General features: G+C 39.5%; 1 protein-coding gene across 1 annotated transcript in view; it reads left to right on the forward strand.

The window, feature by feature from the left end:
* LOC126413258 (ras-specific guanine nucleotide-releasing factor 2-like) overlaps positions 1 to 21,787 on the forward strand; it is a 1,992,910-nt gene that overhangs the window by 1,545,011 nt on the left and 426,112 nt on the right. The window contains 1 exon segment of the mRNA XM_050083160.1: positions 19,171 to 19,613. Within this exon segment, the coding sequence (XP_049939117.1) occupies positions 19,171 to 19,613 (443 nt within the window).

A 21,787-nucleotide genomic window follows, 5' to 3' on the forward strand; every position in this document is an offset into this window, starting at 1 on the left:
AATAGCACCTACAGACGTCATTTTGAAACTGTCTTGCAGCTATGCTATCTTTCAGAAGTGATGGTAACTTTGCGTGCTCACTCAAGAGACTTCAAAAATATATACATAACATTCTGGTTTTGTGGAATTGTTTTTGGCTGAGAAAAAATGTGGTGCATTGCTTTCTGGTCAACCACAGTATTTTTAGTTAGGCAACAGTTAACACATCTCAGCTGACCACCTCTGAAACTTCTTGAAATCATTGTCTGAATCCTTGTCAAGCTGACTTCAATTTTTGTGGCCACTATAAACTTGCTCCACAGCAGCAGTTTCAACACTGCATCACATTATTTGAATCGTTAAACTGAATTTAAATTCAAGTATCTGATGATTCTTCCCGCAGATTGTGGTGCTGTTTTCGCCAAATTTACTGTAATGAAATTCTACACACATCTACATTATTTCTTCAGTTCATTATTTTAATTTATTAACTTATTAACTAAGAGTGTGATGAGTGTACATAGCAGAATGACCTACCTCTTCAATTTCTCATATTACATGCAGAGCAATATTGCATCAAAAATTGGTAAATCCATTTCTCTAAAACTCTAAAACTGCCACTATTATGACTCCATGATGCTGCTCCCTCTTTGTTTCATTGTGTTGTATATGTGGTGTTAGATGAAGCGGATTTGCACAACTAATTTAAAATTATTTAAATATATTTATTTCATGCATTTTATGGTCATGTAATTTTAATGAATCAAACGTATAGGTTGGTGCATAAGTATATAGTGCTGTAGTTTTGCATGTTGGTACTCTGGTTGCTATGGGTTTATTTATTGATTGTAATTTCTGATTTGTAGTGTGCTGTTACTATTTGAGTTTACATATTGTCATTTTTTCATTTGGAGGTAGTGAGTGGAGCTGTGAGCACTAGAATATGGAGTGCCGAGTGGAGAAATTGGAACATTTCTGACATATTCTTCTATTTGAGTTCAGTAGAGGGGTAATACAGTTGAGGCAGCCAGAAACACCATGTGTGGGGATAATGTCATTGGAGAGAGCATGGCAAGAAAATGGTTTTCCTGTTTTAAGGAGCATCATTTTGACATGGACTCTCCATGTTCAGAAAGACCTTCGGGGTTTGATGAAGGTTGTTTAAATGCATTAATCCACAGTGATCCACATCAGTGTACTTGAGAACTGGCAGATGTGATGAACTGCAATCATTTCATTATCATGCAACATTTGCATGCAATGGGGAAAGTTCAAAATTGAGTGCATGGATACTGCGTGCTCTAAGCCAGAATCACAAAAATCAGCATTTGGCCTTATGTGAACATCTGTTTGCTCATCATCAATTAGGCCTTGGACAACACCGAACATCTCTAGTCTGTATCATTACTGGTGATGAGAAATGGTGTCTTTATGCTAACATTAGGAAAAGAAAGGAATTGATGAGCCCCAGAAAAGTAGCAACTCCCTATACCAAGACTTTCACACATCCACAAAAGGCAGTGTTATGAATCTAGTGGAATGACAATGGTGTGGTGGATTACAAGTTACTTCCTGGAGATGTAACCATCACTGCTGATATTTATTGTCAACAAACGAGATGTCTTACAGACACAACGTAGTCCAAGAACAATGACCAGGAAGATTCCATGAAATGATGCTACTCCACGATAATGCCTGCTCACATTCTGCTAGAGTGACAAAAAGTACTATACAGTAATTGGGTAGTGAAGTCATTCCACACCCACCTTACTCATTTGATCAACGATCCTCAGATTTTCACCTTCTCTCCTCTCTATCGAACAACCTTTAAGGATCTTCCTTTTCTGGTGCAAATGCACTCCAAACATGGCTTGATGAGTTCTTCACCTCTAAATCACATGATTTCTACAGGTGGAGAATGGGAAAGTTATCCCATCATTGGTAGACTGTTGTAAATAGCGAAGAAGAATGTATTATTGATGACTAATGTCTTTGTTATGTGTATCTGATGTGTTTATACAATGTTGTTGTTGTTGTGGTCTTCAGTCCTGAGACTGGTTTGATGCAGCTCTCCATGCTACTCTATCCTTTGCAAGCTTTTTCATCTCCCAGTACCTACTGCAACCTACATCCTTCTGAATCTGCTTAGTGTATTCATCTCTTGGTCTCCCTCTACGATTTTTACCCTCCACGCTGCCCTCCAATACTAAATTGGTGATCCCTTGATGCCTCAGAACATGTCCTACCAACCGATCCCTTCTTCTGGTCAAGTTGTGCCACAAACTTCTCTTCTCCCCAATCCTATTCAATATTTCCTCATTAGTTATGTGATCTACCCATCTAATCTTCAGCATTCTTCTGTAGCACCACATTTCGAAAGCTTCTATTTTCTTCTTGTCCAAACTATTTATCGTCCATGTTTCACTTCCATACATGGCTACACTCCATACGAATACTTTCAGAAATGACTTCCTGACACTTAAATCAATACTGGATGTTAACAAATTTCTCTTCTTCAGAAACGCTTTCCTTGCCATTGCCAGCCTACATTTTATATCCTCTCTACTTCGACCATCATCAGTTATTTTGCTCCCCAAATAGCAAAACTCCTTTACTACTTTAAGTGCCTCATTTCCTAATCTAATTCCCTCAGCATCACCCGACTTAATTAGACTACATTCCATTATCCGTGTTTTGCTTTTGTTGATGTTCATCTTATATCCTCCTTTCAAGACACTGTCCATTCCATTCAACTGCTCTTGCAAGTCCTTTGCTGTCTCTGACAGAATTACAATGTCATCGGCGAACCTCAAAGTTTTTATTTCTTCTCCATGGATTTTAATACGTACTCCGAAGATTCTTTTGTTTCTTTACTGCTTGCTCAATATACAGATTGAACAACATCGGGGAGAGGCTACAACCCTGTCTTACTCCCTTCCCAACCACTGCTTCCCTTTCATGTCCCCCGACTCTTATAACTGCCATCTGGTTTCTGTACAAATTGTAAATAGCCTTTCGCTCCCTGTATTTTACCCCTGCCACCTTTAGAATTTGAAAGAGAGTATTCCAGTCAACATTGTCAAAAGCTTTCTCTAAGTCTACAAATGCTAGAAATGTAGGTTTGCCTTTCCTTAATCTTTCTTCTAAGATAAGTCGTAAGGTCAGTATTGCCTCACGTGTTCCAGTGTTTCTACGGAATCCAAACTGATCTTCCCCGAGGTTGGCTTCTACTAGTTTTTCCATTCGTCTGTAAAGAATTCGTGTTAGTATTTTGCAGCTGTGACTTATTAAACTGATAGTTCGGTAATTTTCACATCTGTCAACACCTGCTTTCTTTGGGATTGGAATTATTATATTCTTCTTGAAGTCTGAGGGTATTTCGCCTGTTTCATACATCTTGCTCACCAGATGGTAGAGTTTTGTCAGGACTGGCTCTCCCACGGCCGTCAGTAGTTCCAATGGAATATTGTCTACTCCAGGGGCCTTGTTTCGACTCAGGTCTTTCAGTGCTCTGTCAAACCTTTCACGCAGTATCATATCTCCCATTTCATCTTCATCTACATCCTCTTCCATTTCCATAATATTGTCCTCAAGTACATCGCCCTTGTATAGACCATCTATATACTCCTTCCACCTTTCTGCTTTCCCTTCTTTGCTTAGAACTGGGTTTCCATCTGAGCTCTTGATATTCATACAAGTTGTTCTCTTATCTCCAAAGGTCTCTTTAATTTTCCTGTAGGCGGTATCTATCTTACCCCTCGTGAGATAGGCCTCTACATCCTTACATTTGTCCTCTAGCCATCCCTGCTTAGCCATTTTGCACTTCCTGTCGATCTCATTTTTGAGACGTTTGTATTCCTTTTTGCCTGTTTCACTTACTGCATTTTTATATTTTCTCCTTTCATCAATTAAATTCAATATTTCTTCTGTTACCCAAGGATTTCTACTGGCCCTCGTCTTTTTACCTACATGATCCTCTGCTGCCTTCACTACTTCATCCCTCAAAGCTACCCATTCTTCTTCTACTGTATTTATTTCCCCCATTCCTCTCAATTGCTCCCTTATGCTCTCCCTGAATCTCTGTACAACCTCTGGTTCTTTCAGTTTATCCAGGTCCCATCTCCTTAAATTCCCACCTTTTTGCAGTTTCTTCAGTTTTAATCTACAGGTCATAACCAATAGATTGTGGTCAGAGTCCACATCTGCCCCTGGAAATGTCTTACAATTTAAAACCTGGTTCCTAAATCTCTGTCTTACCATTATATAATCTATCTGAAACCTTTTAGTATCTCCAGGGTTCTTCCATGTATACAACCTTCTTTCATGATTCTTAAACCAAGTGTTAGTTATGATTATGTTGTGCTCTGTGCAAAATTCGACCAGGCGGCTTCCTCTTTCATTTCTGTCCCCCAATCCATATTCACTTACTATGTTTCCTTCTCTCCCTTTTCCTACACTCGAATTCCAGTCACCATGACTATTAAATTTTCATCTCCCTTCACAATCTGAATAATTTCTTTTATTTCATCATACATTTCTTCAATTTCTTCGTCATCTGCAGAGCTAGTTGGCATATAAACTTGTACTACTGTAGTAGGCATGGGCTTCGTATCTATCTTGGCCACAATAATGCGTTCACTATGCTGTTTGTAGTAGCTTACCCGCATTCCTATTTTCCTATTCATTATTAAACCTACTCCTGCATTACCCCTATTTGATTTTGTGTTTATAACCCTATAGTCACCTGACCAGAAGTCTTGTTCCTCCTGCCACCGAACTTCACTAATTCCCACTATATCTAACTTCAACCTATCCATTTCCCTTTTTAAATTTTCTAACCTACCTGCCCGATTAAGGGATCTGACATTCCACGCTCCGATCCGTAGAACGCCAGTTTTCTTTCTCCTGATAACGACATCCTCTTGAGTAGTCCCCGCCCGGAGATCCGAATGGGGGACTATTTTACCTCCGGAATATTTTACCCAAGAGGACGCCATCATCATGTAATCATATAGTAAAGCTGCATGCCCTCGGGAAAAATTACGGCTGTAGTTTCCCCTTGTTTTCAGCCGTTCGCAGTACCAGCACAGCAAGGCCGTTTTGGTTATTGTTACAAGGCCAGATCAGTCAATCTTCCAGACTGTTGCCCTTGCAACTACTGAAAAGGCTGCTGCCCCTCTTCAGGAACCACACGTTTGTCTGGCCTCTCAACAGATACCCCTCCGTTGTGGTTGCACCTACGGTACGGCTATCTGTATCGCTGAGGCACGCAAGCCTCCCCACCAACGGCAAGGTCCATGGTTCATGGGGGGGTGTTTATACAACTTACAGAAAAATTCTACAAACATATGCACCAACCCAATATAATTATCACACATTTCCTTGTCTATATAAATATAATTTAACCTGATCCTTCCTTTTTAGAGAGGAATTTAAGCAGTATACATTATTATCTAGATATTTATTAATTTTTTTATTTACACTTCTGAGGAGCAGATATCCAAGGTCATTGAAGATGTCAGTACATTAAATTACAACATAAAAGTAATGACAGACAAAAATAAAATGTTTATGAATCCAAAAAGTCAAGCCATAAGCATAAGTAAACGCAATCAACAATATAACATAAGAAACAGATTAATTTTTCAAATAACTCCTCAACAGAATAGCAGCAGTGACCAATGAGGAATCTCTTCAGTTTCAATTTGCAAGCATGTGGATTACTGCTAAGATTTTTGAATTCTTGTGGTAGCTTTTCAAAACTAAATGCAGCAGTATACTGTACACCTTTCTGCTCAAGAGTTAAGGAAGTGTGATCTAAATGCTGGTTGGATTTCTGCTGAATATTAACTGAGTGAAAGCTGCTAATTCTTGAGACTAAGCTCATATTTTTAACAAGAAACAACAGGAAAGACTATTTGAGAAGCCAATGTCAAAACACCCAAACCAGTGAACAGTGGTCGACAACAGATTTGCGTATTACACCACTTATTGCCCGAAATGCCCGTTTCTGAGCCTAAAGTATCCTTTTAGAATGGGAAGAGTTACCACAAAATATAACACCATACGGCATAAACGAATGAAAATAAGCAAAGTAGACTAATTTTCATGTTGAATGATCACTTACTTCAGATACCGTTTGAATAGTAAAAATGGCAGCATTAAGTCTTTGAACAATATCATGAATATGGGCTTTCCACAACGGTATACTATCTATCTGAAAACCTAGAAATTTGAACTGTTCAGTTTCATTGATCATATGCCCATTCTATGAAATTAAAATGTCGGGTTTTGTTTAATTGTCCATTAGAAACTGTAAAAACTTAGTCTTACTGTGATTTAGCATTAGTATATTTTCTACAAGCCAGGAACTTACGTCATGAACTGCACTATTTGAAATTGAGCCAATGTTGCACATAACATCCTTTATTACCAAACCAGTGTCATCATCAAATAGAAATATTTTAGAACTATTTATTAAATTTATATAAATAAGGAACAGGAGTGGCCCCAACACTGATCCCTGAAGCACCCCTCATTTGACCATACCCCACTCAGACCCTACATCATAGCCATTCTAAACACTGTGAATAATGACTCTCTGCTGTCTGTTGCTAAAGTAAGAGGTGAACCAGTTGTAAGCTACTTCTGATGTTCCGTAATGGTCCAACTTCTGGAGCATTATTTTGTGATCAACACAGTCATATGCCTTAGTTAAATCAAAAAATATGCCTAATGTTTGAAACCTTTTGTTTAATCCATCCAGTACCTCACAGAGGAAAGAGAAAATAGCATTTTCATTTGTTGAATGACTTCTAAAACCAAACTGCACACTTTATAGCAAATTATGTAATATAAAATGATCAATTATCCTTACATACACAGCCTTTTCAATAACCTTAGCAAACACTGATGGCACAGAAATAGGTTTAAAATAGTCTACGTTATCCATTTTCCCCTTTTTATAAAATGGCTTTAGTACTGAGTACTTTCATCATTCAGGAAACTGACCATTCTCAAAGAAAAAAATTACGCACATGGCTCAGTACAGGGCTAACATGTGCAGCACAGTACTTTAATATCCTGTTGGGCACTCCATCATATCCATGAGAGTCCTTAGTCTTTAGTGATTTAATTATTGACTCAATCTCCCCCTTGTCAGTATCACAGAGAAGTATTTCAGACCTCAGTCTTGGAAAGGCATTTGCCAAGGCATTTCCCTGTAGAAACCAAATTTTTATTTAATTCACCAGCAATCCTGAGAAAATGCCTGTTAAATACTGTACATACATCTGACTTATCAATAACAGAAATATTTTTACTACAAACTGACTTTACACTGTTGACCTTGTGCTGCTGCCCAGATACTTCCTTCACTATTGACCATATGGTTTTAATTTTATCCTGTGAATTTGCTGTTCTATTTGCGTACCACATACTCTTTGTCTTCCTAATAACATACTTAAACACCTTACAATATTGTTTGTAATAGGCTACTGTAGCTTGATTGTGACTACATCTAACATTTTGGCATAGTTCCCACTTTTTTGTACATGATACCTTTATCCCACTAGTCAGCCACCCAGGTTGCTTATTGCTGCTTGTACCCCATTTGGAACATTCAAATGGAAAGCAACTCTCAAAGAGCGTGACAAATGTGTTAAGGGAGGCATTATGTTTGTCATCGATGTTATCGGCACTACAAATATCCAGCCCCTCTTGTTCCGTGATGAGGTTTAAAAAACTCTCTATTGATGCTGGATTAACTTACCTACATAGTTTGTAATTATATGTGACATTTGTTTGAGTACAAAAGGCTTTTAGTGTTAAAATTTGTGCATCATGGTCTGAAAGGCCATTCACCCTTTTACTTACGGAATGCCCATCTAGTAATGAAGTATTAATAAAAATATTGTCTATGGCTGTGCTACTGTTCCCCTGCACCCTAGTGTGAAAAAATACAGTCTGCATCAGATCATATGAATTTAGGAGATCTACCAACATTCTTTTTCTTGCACTGTCATATACAATATTTATATTGAAGTCCCCACATATAACTAATTTCTGGTATTTCCTACAAAGTGAATCAAGATCCCCCTCTAGCTTGAGCAAAAATGCTCTGAAGTCAGACTTAGGGGACCTATAAACAACAACAATTAGAAGTTTAGTTTCACTAAATTCAACTGCCCCTGCACAACATTGAAATACCTGTTCAGTACAGTGCTGTGATACATCTATGGACTCAAACAGAATACTGTCTTTTACACACATGGCCACTTGCCTACTCTGCAAGGAACTCCTTGAAACAGCCAGCTAATCTGTATCGTGGTAAAGGAAGCCTCTGAATTGTCAAATTATTTAAGTAGTTCTCCGATATACCAATAATGTCAGACTCAACATCTATAAGCAGTTCACTAACTTTGTCTCTAATACCTCTTATATTTTGACAAAATATGCTAATTCCTTCTCTACTTGGAAACATGATGTCCTCTGAAGGTGGTTTCTTAGAGTGACTTCCTTTAAGCAGGTATACTTATCAGCTGACTTCAATCTAAAAAAGATGCAGCTCTAACACAGGAATTTTTCCATGAGTGACCCCACCATCATTATATACACAACTATGATGGTCATTTTGAAAGTTCTGTACACTGTAAAATATAGCTGAAAAAATAGTTTAGTTTACAAACTACCTTTATAGGCCTTCAATGTAATATCCATTCTTGCTTATAGCAGCTTCCCAATGTTTTTACAACTTCTGTATTCTGCATAGGATATCTTCATTGTTGAGTTGTCAGATTATTCATGTCAGATCACTGTAAGCTTATGATGTCCTCTGAAGGTGGTTTCTTAGAGTGACTTCCTTTAAGCAGGTTTACTTATCAGCTGACTTCAATCTAAAAAAGATGCAGCTCTAACACAGGAATTTTTCCATCAGTGACCCCACCATCATTATATACACAACTATGATGGTCATTTTGAAAGTTCTGTACACTGTAAAATATAGCTGAAAAAATAGTTTAGTTTACAAACTACCTTTATAGGCCTTCAATGTAATATCCATTCTTGCTTATAGCAGCTTCCCAATGTTTTTACAACTTCTGTATTCTGCATAGGATATCTTCATTGTTGAGTTGTCAGATTATTCATGTCAGATCACTGTAAGCTTCATCATTTGTATCAAAACATTTCCAACAAAGTTGTTAATTCAGTTTGGGTAGCAAATCAAAGTCTGCTGGTCTCATATCAGGACTGTTGGAGGGTGGGGAATTATTTCTCCCACTGACAGGGAAATATGCGGTCATGAATCATCATGTAAAATGAGGACACCAGCTGCAAGAATGTCAAGCCTTCCTGGACAAATTTTTGGGTGCAAAACATTTTGCAGAAACAGCTTTTAGTATGTGCCTGTTACAGATGTCCTCTGGTGCACTCTATTTGTAGCTGTGACTCTTTTCATGTAATATGCAAGGATCATCATCAGTTTCACCATTGACTGTTGGTAGCAGAATTTTTTTTGTCTGTTTACAGTCTGAACCTTTCCATTGTGACATCTGAGACCTTATTTATGGCTCAAAATCTCATATCCAGGTTTCATCGAGTGCAGAAAACTTTTTCAGAAACTGCTTTTCTTCTATTCGATAACATTGAAGCAATTCTTCTGGCATTATTTTGCAACCTGCTTTCTTCTTTTCACTCAGATCATGTTGAACCCTCTGGCAGTAACTTTTCTCATCTTTAACTTTTCAGTTACCTGCTTTCTTCTTTTCACTCAGATCATGTTGAACCCTCTGGCAGTAACTTTTCTCATCTTTAACTTTTCAGTTACAATTTTGTAAACTGGCCTCTTGTCAATCCCCTCTCAAAATATTATTAACAATAATCTGGGACATGTAGTCTGTTGCACTTAATGGCCTGTGCTGTCATTCACTACATTATTCTCACACACCTCCCTCAAAGCATCGTAAACTTCTGTTGGGTTCTTCCATGTAGGGATTCAATTTTGATGTGGGAATGCTGGTCACAACATGTAACCTGACCTGCTTTGGTTTCAGCTTCCATTTTAAAACTGAATTACTCACAACACAGCCATGTGAACCAGCAAACACATATATGATTGTAACGCTTAAAGTCTCACTCAGAACTGACATGAATTTCAACTTGATTATGCGACCGTAATGGTTGTGCATGAGCAGTGTGCAGGAGTTTTGAAATGACCTTCTTAGATAACTTTAAATAAGTATAGATGAATGTTCCAACATAAGTGCCTTTGTTAGTGGTATTGAAATTTTTAGTGCATATGATATTAACACATTTTAAAGATCTAGTTCATCTGTATAATAAAAATTATTCAGCAAAAGAGACTAAACCATGGTAGTTAGCAAAATATAAATTATTATCCATAGAGTAAATAATATGAAAAGATAGTGTGTGAAATATTTTTTTTTTTTTTTATATTTTATAGATAGATGTAATCGACAAGTAAATTGCTGAAGGGGATAAACAGTCCTTCATTATAGAGGAAATGGAGATGCTCCATCATGCTGTATTTGAAGCATGTTCCATATCACTGTCTGACCTACCTGACTTAATGTTTTTTTTTTGTTTACACATTCGTCTATTACAACTGGTAAATACAGAGATCAACCATTTCCCCAGTGGCTGAGATATAATGCGAATAAGCCTCTGTATATGAATGGAGACAAAGAAATATCAGCAAACTTCATCCAGTTTCACTTTTGCCAACATTCTCAAATGTTTAAGAAAAGGTGTTATATAGTGGGTTTCTAAACTATCTGACTACAAATAATACAGTGTCAAAGTCACAGTTTGGATTTCTAAAGTATTCTGATATTGAGAACTCTATGGAACAAGAATGAGCTTCCAGAATGAGATTTTCACTCTGCAGCGGAGTGTGCGCTGATATGAAACTTCCTGGCAGATTAAAACTGTGTGCCTGATCGAGACTCGGACTCATTTGAAACCAAGTATAATTTAAAGAAACAGCTGATAACATAATTTTCATTGACATTAATGAATGGTTCATAGCCAATTCCCTGCACCTTACCTTTGGAAAGACATCACATATAGAGTTCAGAACTGTTAAATGCTTTGCTCACAGAATATGTCTAAAGAAAGATGACTAACAGACAGAAATTGATTCTTATTATTACAACTTGATATCAAATTCAGAGTGGTGGAGTATACCACAGAACAGCTGGAGTGCTTAAACAAATCTTTATTTTCAGTGCAGATTCCATGAGACACAGATGGCATAAAAATAAAAAAGCCATCATGTTTCACTGACATTCATTGTACAATGTCATAAGTGATCCTTTTGAGGATAATGAAACTAAAGTTTTCGTAGTCCAAAAGTGTGTACTCCATCTTCTTCTTCTTCTTCTTCTTCTTCTTAGTACCTTCCTCTATAAATGTATAAGTTATTCATTTTCTGCAATTACTTTCTGTGTGATTGGACTAATTCAGGAAGTACAGCAGGAATTTTGATACGGATTTTAGTAAGAAATGTCAGATTTATGAGGAAATTTTGTAGGCCAAGTAGACAGGTGTAAGGCAGTCTGACTGTAGATCCAATCTGACAGGAGCTACTACTGTGGGGAGGCCGTTGTAAGCTACCACTGACTTACTTCAACACCTGCAGTGCAGGACACACAAGATACTAAGCTGACAAGAACAGAGATTTTAGTATAGGGTTAACGTTTAAGAGGTGTGAAGGGAAATGCAAGAAAAGGCCACAGAAAATGTAGCTCGCACCAAACTCTGTTGCGGTTCAGTAAAAACTCTGTCATAGAGGCACTAGAGTCAGGTTCCTGGCAAGTGGCTGTAGCTTGTGCCAAGCTGGCATTGCAGTTGGGCAGCATGGGCAATGCAGTATCTCATGGCCCCCATCATTGCCTTGAGAAGTTGTTCCAAATGCCAATTGAATGTGGTTCAGATGACATTCATGCCTTTTGGGAACTTTAATGGTGTGTGCTCCTTAAACCAATTAAGTTATATGAAATTGATGATATTTAGTTTCTTAAATTTGCTTTATGAATTTTAATTATAATTCTCTGCAATTTCCCAAAAATAAAATTACCACTTTGCAATACATTTATTCCATAATGAAATTTGTCATAAATAATATACATCTTTTCCAAATGAACAGCTCACTTCATGAAATAAGAACAATCATCAGAAAGATTTTAGCCACTTTGGTCCAAAAGCTGTCCATTATTCACCAACAAACAGCCATAAAAACATTAGCTGCTAAGAAAGATCAGTTTAAGAGAACAGTGTCTTTCCAAAATGTGGTGGTAAAACAGGAAATGTGAACTATGGTAACATTGTTATCAAGTACATGCAGACCTTTCCTCAGTTGCTGATGGGCAAACGCTAGTAAACATCCCTCAGGAAATGAAGAATGTGTATGGGGCAACATGTCTGTTGAAACCACCATTGTGGAGTGATGCGCCAAGGTTGACAATTCCTGCTGGATGAGGAAGTGACCCAGCAATTATGGAGCCTTTATGCAGCAGGACACCATGTTTTACCAAATGGCTATCTTCAACTTGATGCATGGATGGGATGATTTCCTTGAGGTTAAGGGCAATTCTGCCTGATTGATATACAGATTTTGGATGTATGGCCATTGAACAGAGAATTTTTGATCGACCCTTACATTAGTAATCTCAAATTATGAGAGTGTTGAGTAAAATCTGATTTCTGCACACCTTCAGGGCAATAATTTGATCAATGTAAAGAAATGTTGTATATTTTTTCCTGTTTTATGATTTGTGGCTACAACAGCCTAAAATTATCTCACTCACTTCATGTTACCTGATTCTTTTTTCTCTTTAGCTTCTATACATTTACATCTTTGTGACAAGTTCATTACTACCTCTCAAAAGAAAATATCTGTCAGTTTTTTGACTTATTCCTCATCCATCAGAACCATTTCAGTCAGTATTTGTGGAAACTCAGTCTTGGTATTACCTCTTAAATGAAAATATGTTTCACGTTTGTTGTTTGACTTATTCTACATCCCTAAGGTCCATTTCAACTAGTATTTGTGGAATCTTTCTTTTTCTAAAATATGTATTGTGTCTTCTTGTTTTGTTATATGTGCTACAGCTTGGAGGATTCCATCACAATGAATCAATGAAATGCAAAGAATGCTGAATCTAATCTAAAATGACCATGGACAGCCTCCTACCCATTATTGCCCTATTTGAACTTGTGTTTTGTTCCTATTACTTTGACGTTGGTGATACAATTATTTTGATATTACTGTCTTCCTTTTTCTTGTAATTGACTATGACAATGCACATACATCACTGCCATTTGGCTATCTACAGGGCACTATAAACTAAACTTTCTTCACTCATTAAGGGGTCTTAAATAAACAATAATAAATAAATAAATAAATCAGCCTGCATTTAAATGTTACAGCTTGTAATGTTCTCTCTCTCTAATCAGCTACACAAATGACTGTGATCATGTGAGTCAAATTGGATCAGAAAATTAAGGCAATCATTTCCAAAATAATCAAATAGTGGAAGATCCAGGATGGAATGTAACAATATTATGAGAAGGAAAGTTGCTACTCACCATATAGCAGAGATGCTGGGCCACAGATAGGCACAAAAAAAAGACTGTTACAAATAAATAAAACTTTTGGCCATTAATGCCTTTGTCACCAATAGACACACATATGCACAAACGCAGTCATGTGAACGCAACTCACACACGTGACTGTAGTCTCAGGCAGCTGAAACCACACTAGGAGCATCAGCACCAGTGCATGATGGGAGTGGAGACTGGGTTGGGGTAACGAGGAGGCTGGGGTAGGGAGGGGGAGGGATAGTATGTTGGAAGCGGCAGACAGGGAAGTGCTGCAGATTAGATAGAGTGCATTGAAGAGGTGGGGAGAAAGGGGGGGGGGGGGGGGGTAAGTAGCAGAGGAAAAGGAGAGAAGTGAAAAGACTGGGTGTGATGGTGGAATGACGGCTGTGTAATGCTGGAATGGGAACAGGGAAGGAGCTGGATGGGTGAGGACAGTGACTAATGAAGGTACCTGAGAAACGTGACTGATCTCACAGGCAGCCCTGCCTTTGATGGGATACGTGATGTTAGTGACCAGACTGGATTAGCTGGTGCTTGGAGAATGTATGGGACAGGTCTTGCATCTAGGTGTTTTACAGGGGTATGAGCCATGAGGTAAGGGGTTGGGAGCAGGAGTTGTGTAAGGATGGATGAGTATATCATTCGGTGGATGGCAAAATACCACTGTGGAAGTGGTGGTGAGGATAGTGGGCAGGATATTTCTCATTTCAGGGCATGACAAGAGGTAGTCAGAACCCTCGCGTAGAATGTAATTCAGTTGCTCCAGTCCTGTGTGGTACTGAGTTGTGAGGGGAAAGCTCCTCTGTTGTCAGATGGTGGGACTTTGGGAGCTGGTGGGAGACTGGAAAGATTGAGAGAGGGACATTTGGCAGATTTGTCTCTGCGCAAGGTTGGGAGGATAATTATAGTCTGTGAAGGCTTCATTGAGACACTCGGTATATTTTGAGAGGGACTGCTCATCACTGCAGGTGGCTAGGCTATATGGAAGGGTCTTCTTGGATGGAATGGTAGGCAGCTGTCAAAGTGGAGGTATTGCTGGTAGTTAGTTGGTTTGATATGGAAGGAGGTATTGATGTAGCCATCTTTGAGGTGGAGGTCAACATCTAGGAAGATGGCCTCTTGGGTTGAATAGGACCAAGTGAAGCAAATGGGAGAGAATTGTTGAGGTTCTGGAGGAATGTGGATAGGTTGTCCTCACCCTCGATCCAGATCACAAAGATGTCGTCAATAAATCTGAACCAGGTAAGGGGTTTAGGATTCTGGGTTTTTAGGAAGAATTCCTCTAGATGGCCCATGGATAGGTTGACACAGGATGGTGCTGTGTGGGTGCCCATAGCTGTACTCCAGATATGTTTGTTTGTAATGCCTTCAAAGGAGAAGTAATTGTGGGTGAGGATATAGTTGGTCATGAAGACTAGGAAGGAGATTGTTGGTTTGTGTAATCTGTTGGGCATTGAGAAAGGTAGTGTTCAATAACGATAATGTCATGGGCATTAGGAATGTCAGTGTAAAGGGATGTGGCATCAGTAGTGACGAGCAGGGAAATACGGTAAAGGAACAGGAACTGTGGAGAGTTGATGGAGGTAATGGTTGGCATCTTTATAGGAGGGTAAGTTCCAGGTAATAGGTTGAAGTTGTAGGTCTAGGAGAGCAGAGGTTCTCTCAGTGGGGGCGCAGTAACTGGCCACATTGCGGCATCCTGGGTGGTTAGGTTTATGGACTTTAGGAAGCATGTAAAAGGTAGGAGTGAGGGAATGATAGGGAGAGTAGAGAATTGGACTCTGGGGAGAGGATCTGGGATGGACCTAAAGATTTGAGTGGTTACAGGAGATCCTGCTGGATTTCTGGAATGGGGTCACTTGGCAAGGTTTGTAGGTGCAAGTATCTGACAGCTGTTGCAGTCCTTCTGGCAGGTAATGCTTGTGTTTCCAAACAACAGTGGTGGAGCCTTTGTCCACAGGTTGGAGTATAAGGTCAGGGTCAGTTTTTAGATGGTGCACTGTGGTTCTTTTTGTGGATGTAAGGTTAGTTTGCATGCAGTGGGATTTGGGAAATGATGGTGAGGCTTGGTTCAAGGTTAAGAAATTCTGGAAAGTTAACGGGGTGATTTGGTGGCAGTGGGAGTGGATCACGGTTGGATGGAGGAGTGAACTGAGTTAGACAGGGTTCAATATTGGCCTTTGGTTGGGTGTGATTGGTAGGGTAGGTGGCAAAAAGTGCTTCCACTGTAGGGAATGGAAGAAGGAGAGAAGGTTTTTAACAAGTCCTGCTTGATTGAATTTGGGAGTGGGGAAAAAGGTAAGGCCTTTGGAAAGGACTGATATTTCTGTTGATAAAGGCTTCCGGAGGAAAGGTTGATGACTGTGTTATGGGTCTGTTTAGGTTCTGGATTCTGTGTGGGGGTGGGAAGGAGTTTTGGAGGGTGCAGTAAGCATAGTAGGTCTGCGAGACAGGGTTTGTCAACTATGAGGGGATGTGGGGGAGATTTGGAGGTTGTTGTAGACGTGGTGAACAGTGGTAGTCCAAGGTGGGAGTAGGAAGTGAACAGGATGGAGAGCTCTTTGAGGTGGCATGTTGCTCAAGTTCCTGCAGGGCAAGAGTTTCAATGTATGTTATGGGTTCCAGGAATTTGGGATTGCATAGCAGGTGAATTTTGCGGAAGTAGATAAGGTACTGCAAGGAGGTTTGGGCTTGGTTGATATGGTTTTCTGGGACTATGTTGGTGACAGCTAAGGATTGGCAGAATCTGAACAGGTGTAGGTCATTGTTGAAGGAGGCATGGCAGCTGGAGATGGGTAATTTGATGGTAAGACCATTTGGGGGGATTCCATGAGCCAAGCAACAATGCAGGAACAGTATGTGGGACTGGGATCTAGCTAGGGTAAGAAAACTTTTCTGTATTGACACAGATGTAAAGAGTGAGTATCTATGATGGTGGAAACATGCAAGTAATTACGTACATAGTATTACATCTGAAAAAATTTTGCAAAGAGACACCAAATACATGTGAAAATTCATGAAAAGGATGAAGTTGATAGAAAAGGGGGAAACAAGATGAAATCTGATGGAATTGATGATAGCAAAAGTTGAAAACCCACTAAAACTGGTGAGAAGTCACAAGGATCAAAATAAAGAATAAATAATAAAAAAAATTGTATGTTACTGTGGGTAGCAGGTCTGAGGGTGGATAAGTGTGAAGAAAGGGGACGGCAGGTGTGACTGGATGAGGTGGAATTAGTGTGAACTGGGACAGAATAGAGAAAGATTGGGGATGGGGAGGGGTTATACGATGAGATACAAGATTTTGTGGCACTGGAAAGGTGCAGGATATAACATGCAAAATTATGGGAGATTGATGCAGGGAGAATGATTAATTTGAAAGGTTAGGATTAATTATATTGGCCAGAGTAATGTGGGACATAAAATGCTGCACCAACAATCAGCATGGTCTTGTAGCTTCTGTTGTGCACATCTGAGATGTTTTATACAGTGTGGCTTGTAAGAAGAGCATGGAGTGCAGTACAGTGCAGAAGAGAAAGAAGGATGGACATTGAGTGTAGTTACACGAAAGAAAATAGTAACAAAGGGAAACAGCACAGTTTGTTCACATGAATGGCTACAGACAAACTGTGGCCAAGAAACAAGTGGACCATCCTGTTGCTGAATACATTGCCAAACATGACATCCTTCATTTCAATAGCGTCCTCACGGCCTGTGCATATGAATCCTTCCCACTAACACCAGCTTTTGTGAACTGCACAGGTGGGAACTCTCCCTGCAATATATCGAACATTCCCGTAACACTCTTGGCCTCAACCTTCATTAGTCATTGTCCTCACTCATCTAGCTCCTTCCCTGTTCCCATTCCGACACTACACAGCACTCATTTCAGCAATGCACCCAGTATTTTTATTTCTTCTTTTCTGCTGCCTTCCCCCCCCCCCCCCCCCCCCCTAACCCTTCACTGCACTCTGTCTAATCTGCAGCACTTCCCTGTCTGCCGCTTCCACCATACTATCCCTCCCACTCCCTGCCCCAGCCTCCTCCTTACCCCCCCCCCCCCCCCCCCTTCCTCTCCCCCCAGTTGCTGATCCCATTGTGTACTGGTGCTGCTGCTTGCAGTGTTGTTTCAGCTGTCTGAGACTGCAATCATGTGTGTGAGTTGCATTTGCATGAGTTTGTGTGTGTGTGTGTGTGTCATCTATTGTTGACAAAGGTCTTAGTGGCCGAAAGCTTTATTTGTGACAGGCTTTTTGTTGTTCCTATCACAACTCAGTATCTTCTCTATATGGTGAGTAGCACCTTTCATTTTCATAATATTGTTACATTCCATCCTGGATTTGCCATTCTTTGATACTAAAGAAAAGAATATTGAATGAAATCATATCTGTATTATAGTGTTAAAACCTGTATTTTTAGACAATTTTTACATAGTTATTTTGGGTCTGAAGATCACAAGGCAACTCATTTGTAGCAGCTCACCTATTGTTACAGGTTGTCTCTGGTGAAGTGGGCAAGGGGAGAACTGACACAGGAAGTGGGAGGGTAGGTAGTTGAAGGTATCTGACATTTGGGAAGGAGAGCATCAGATGAACCAGATAGTAAAGTGACACCAGTCAGCTTGTTCAGGCCACATGGAGTGGGGGTTGTGTGTAGCACACATTAACATACAGGAAAAAGTTAAGAGGGGAAACTAGAACAGAGAAAGAGGAAGACTATAAGTAGGAGGGTTTGAGTGCAGGATGAGTGAAGTTAGCATCATGGGGCAAATTTTTGCTTATCCTATGCATTACCAATTCATTTAAGGTCTGTGAAAAGAATAACAGGGTGTGTTTTTTCCCTATATATACATATTATGTATTCTTGTTTTCTGGTAAGTTCTATATCTTTTGTGTGGACATGGGGCATGTGCTAGCAGAAATTGAGGGCAGGAAGGTATGATGATTGCAGGATAAGTTGCAAGGACAATCCCATCTATGTAATTCAGATAACTGGTTTTGGGGAAAGCATCCAAATGGTACAGGTTGTGAAGCAGCAATTGAAATTGACCACCTTGTGCTCAACTCTGTATTCTGTCACATAGTCATCAACTCTGCTCTTGATCATAATTTGATGGTGACTATCAGTAGGGTATATAGCTGGTTGGTGGTCAAGTTCACATGAAATGCTGTGCAGAAAGTACAACAGAGCTGGCATACAGTGTAACTGCTTTTGCAGGTGGATAAACCTCTGATCAGATAGGATAAGCCTCTGAAGAGGCTGGAATAGGATGTTCTGTGTAGATGTACAAGACAGGTCTTACACATGGATCTTCCATAGGGATGTGATACAATCAGCATTGCTTTTGGAGTAGTTGAGGGGGCCAAAGATCGATTAGGATATTATGTAGATTGGGTGGGTGGCAGATTCCAACTAAAGTTGTCTTTATAGTCACCATTATGTAGATGGGATGGGTGGTGAAATCCCACTAACGTTATCTAAGGTATAATTAAATTATTTGTCTATAGTTATATGTGTTTTTGTGGCATGGCATGACAATTAAATTAATTTATGATTGATATTCCACAGACAACACAGTAGTCAGTGCACCTTCTTCACCAAGCAACCTGAGTACTGTGACACTAGTTGGCTCCAGTAATTCGGAGCCAAGTCCACAAGAGGTGGACAGTACTCAGCAGGGACCTCAGGAGGAAGAATCTATCACCACACCACCTACAGAGATGGATACAGCTGCTATTGTAGACCCACAGGCTGGGAGTGGTGTTGTAGCAGACCCACCAACACCAACTCCTCCACCACCACAACCTGCACCACCTCCACAGACAGCAAGGAGAGAATCACAGTCAGAACAACAGAAACTGAAAGCTCAGTCAAAGCGCAAGGGCTCTTCCCAACAACAGCAGCAGGATCAATCTGATGAGTCTGGTAGCGAAGCTCCACCTATACCACAGGACCATAGAGCATCCACATGTTCATCCAGATCTGCTTCAATCACGACTGGTGTCATACAGGTGTGTTTCATTTGAGATTTGTTGATTAATTTGAAGCTCAACTCTGTTCCCATTTCATAGATGATAAGTGCATTTGTTGTGTTACTTTATGCCAGAATTATTTCATTTTTCTTTGTTTGGCATTAGCTAAAATTGTGCTTGCACTTTAATAGTTACTAATTATTTGCCTTTTTTAATATGGTTGATTTGGATATATGTAGATTACACTAAAATACAGTGAAAACCATTTAACAAAAAACTGAGGAGAATGAAATATTTTTTAAAGTTAAACAATGTATATGAAAAAAGAAAACTGTATATTGATCTCGTCAAATTTCACAGTAATTGTGTTCCCTGCTAAAATTTACTCTTGTACCTACATACTGTAGACAGAAAGATTATAAACAGCATATTATTATTTTCTGGGAAAAATCTATTCTTGTTTCTTGCAGTGTGTTACGGAATGCTTGATGATTAATTGGTTCACGTAACAGGATTAAGTAGACTTATGCAATATACCAATCCAAAAATGAACTTCTGTCACTCCAAAGTTAGGCAATATTCTTGTCACCAGCTGAAAATAATTCTTTGCTGTATAAAAATTCAGTTTGCCAAAATATTCCTCTGTAATCATGAAATTGTGCCCAGCACAACAATTAGAACCATCAATCTGAGTAAATAAGAAATACAAAAATAAAAATTGTACATTTAATCAATAAACAGACAACGAAATAGAGAGGAAAAAAGATCAAAGTTATGTACTAAACCCCCTGAAAAATATTGAGTTGTATGACTATACTGCATGATAGTGTGTCCAATACATATTATAAATCGCCGAATACACTCGAGTCACTATGTTCATAAACATTTTTTATTTATGAATGGTGGGCTCCATGTGAAGACAGTATTACTACTCAAGGGACATATTGGTTGAAAGCACCGATGATGGCTGTTAATCAGTTGAAATCGATTTGCAAAAGTGAATAAATAAAACATGATTTTGCGACTGGTTGCTGTATATCTGGTAATTTTTTATTTAACTACTTACAATAAACTGTTGAGCATCATCTCAAAATAGGCAATGATTATACTCTTTTCAATCAACAGTACATAGGAACTTTCAGGAGAGTGAAACACAGGTGTCTGAAAAACTAACCACGTTTAAGACACTTTTACTGTTAATCGAATCAATCCTGTTCTTCTGCTTTATCATCATGATAGAACGGAAAAGAGTAAGACAGCCTGATTGTTGCTGTCAGTTGTCACCCCTTGTTGATGAAGCACCAGGATACTAACAAGCAGCATGGCTTATGGCTTGGAGGCAGCAGAGAAACTGGTGTGTTGCATAGGACGCATCAGGGCATACCCGATGCAGGGGATCTGAGCTTGCTGCAGGATGAATGGGGGGTGTTACACAGTCACGTCGCTTGATGCGGAGAGTCAATATGTAGGTTGGCTGCCCAGTCTCACTCATTCACTCTATGAGTGGGAAGGTGGCTGTTCCTTCAGCAGATTCCGACCAGGGAAATGGTACGATCCGTTTTCTAGTAATTGGGAGCTCCAGCATTAGGAGCATTATGGAGCCCCTTAGGGAAATAGGGTCCAAGGCCAGAAATAATGCCAATGTGCACGTGGTATGTCTGCCAGAGGCCCTTCCTGTGGCTGTAAAGCGTGCAGGGTGCAGTAGTCTGCAAGTTGTTGGTCATATCAGCATCAGTGAATCCTGCCACTTGATTTCTGAGGACATCCTCAGTTTCTACGTGTGACTGGTAGAAGTGGTGAAGACTTCTGGTCTCATTTGCAAGGTGCCAGCAAAGCTCACAATTTGCAGCATAGTACAAGGAATTGATTGGGGCTTTGTTTTGGAACCAATTGGGGGGTCTGAGCTGGAAGCTCCACTAATTCTGTGGTGATCATGGCTGCACATTTCTGGATGTGTGTTATAGGGTGGAGAGTTGTAGGACTCCCCTTGACAGGTCTCAAATGAACTACAAAAAAGAAGCAGCTACTCAGATCGTGGAGTTCTTGTAGAGTGCACATGGACTTTTTTTAGACTAAGTGGTAGTTTTTGGTCCCACGATGAATGCTCACCAGTTGATATGCAGAAATCAAAATCATAAACAGTTTGACTGCCAAAATTTTAACAGTAAGTTGTTGAAGTATTCGTAACAAAATTCTTGAATATCCTGCCTCCC

This window comes from Schistocerca serialis, chromosome 7 (genome assembly GCF_023864345.2).
Source record: "Schistocerca serialis cubense isolate TAMUIC-IGC-003099 chromosome 7, iqSchSeri2.2, whole genome shotgun sequence".
In the NCBI taxonomy this organism is placed as follows: Eukaryota; Metazoa; Arthropoda; class Insecta; order Orthoptera; family Acrididae; genus Schistocerca; species Schistocerca serialis.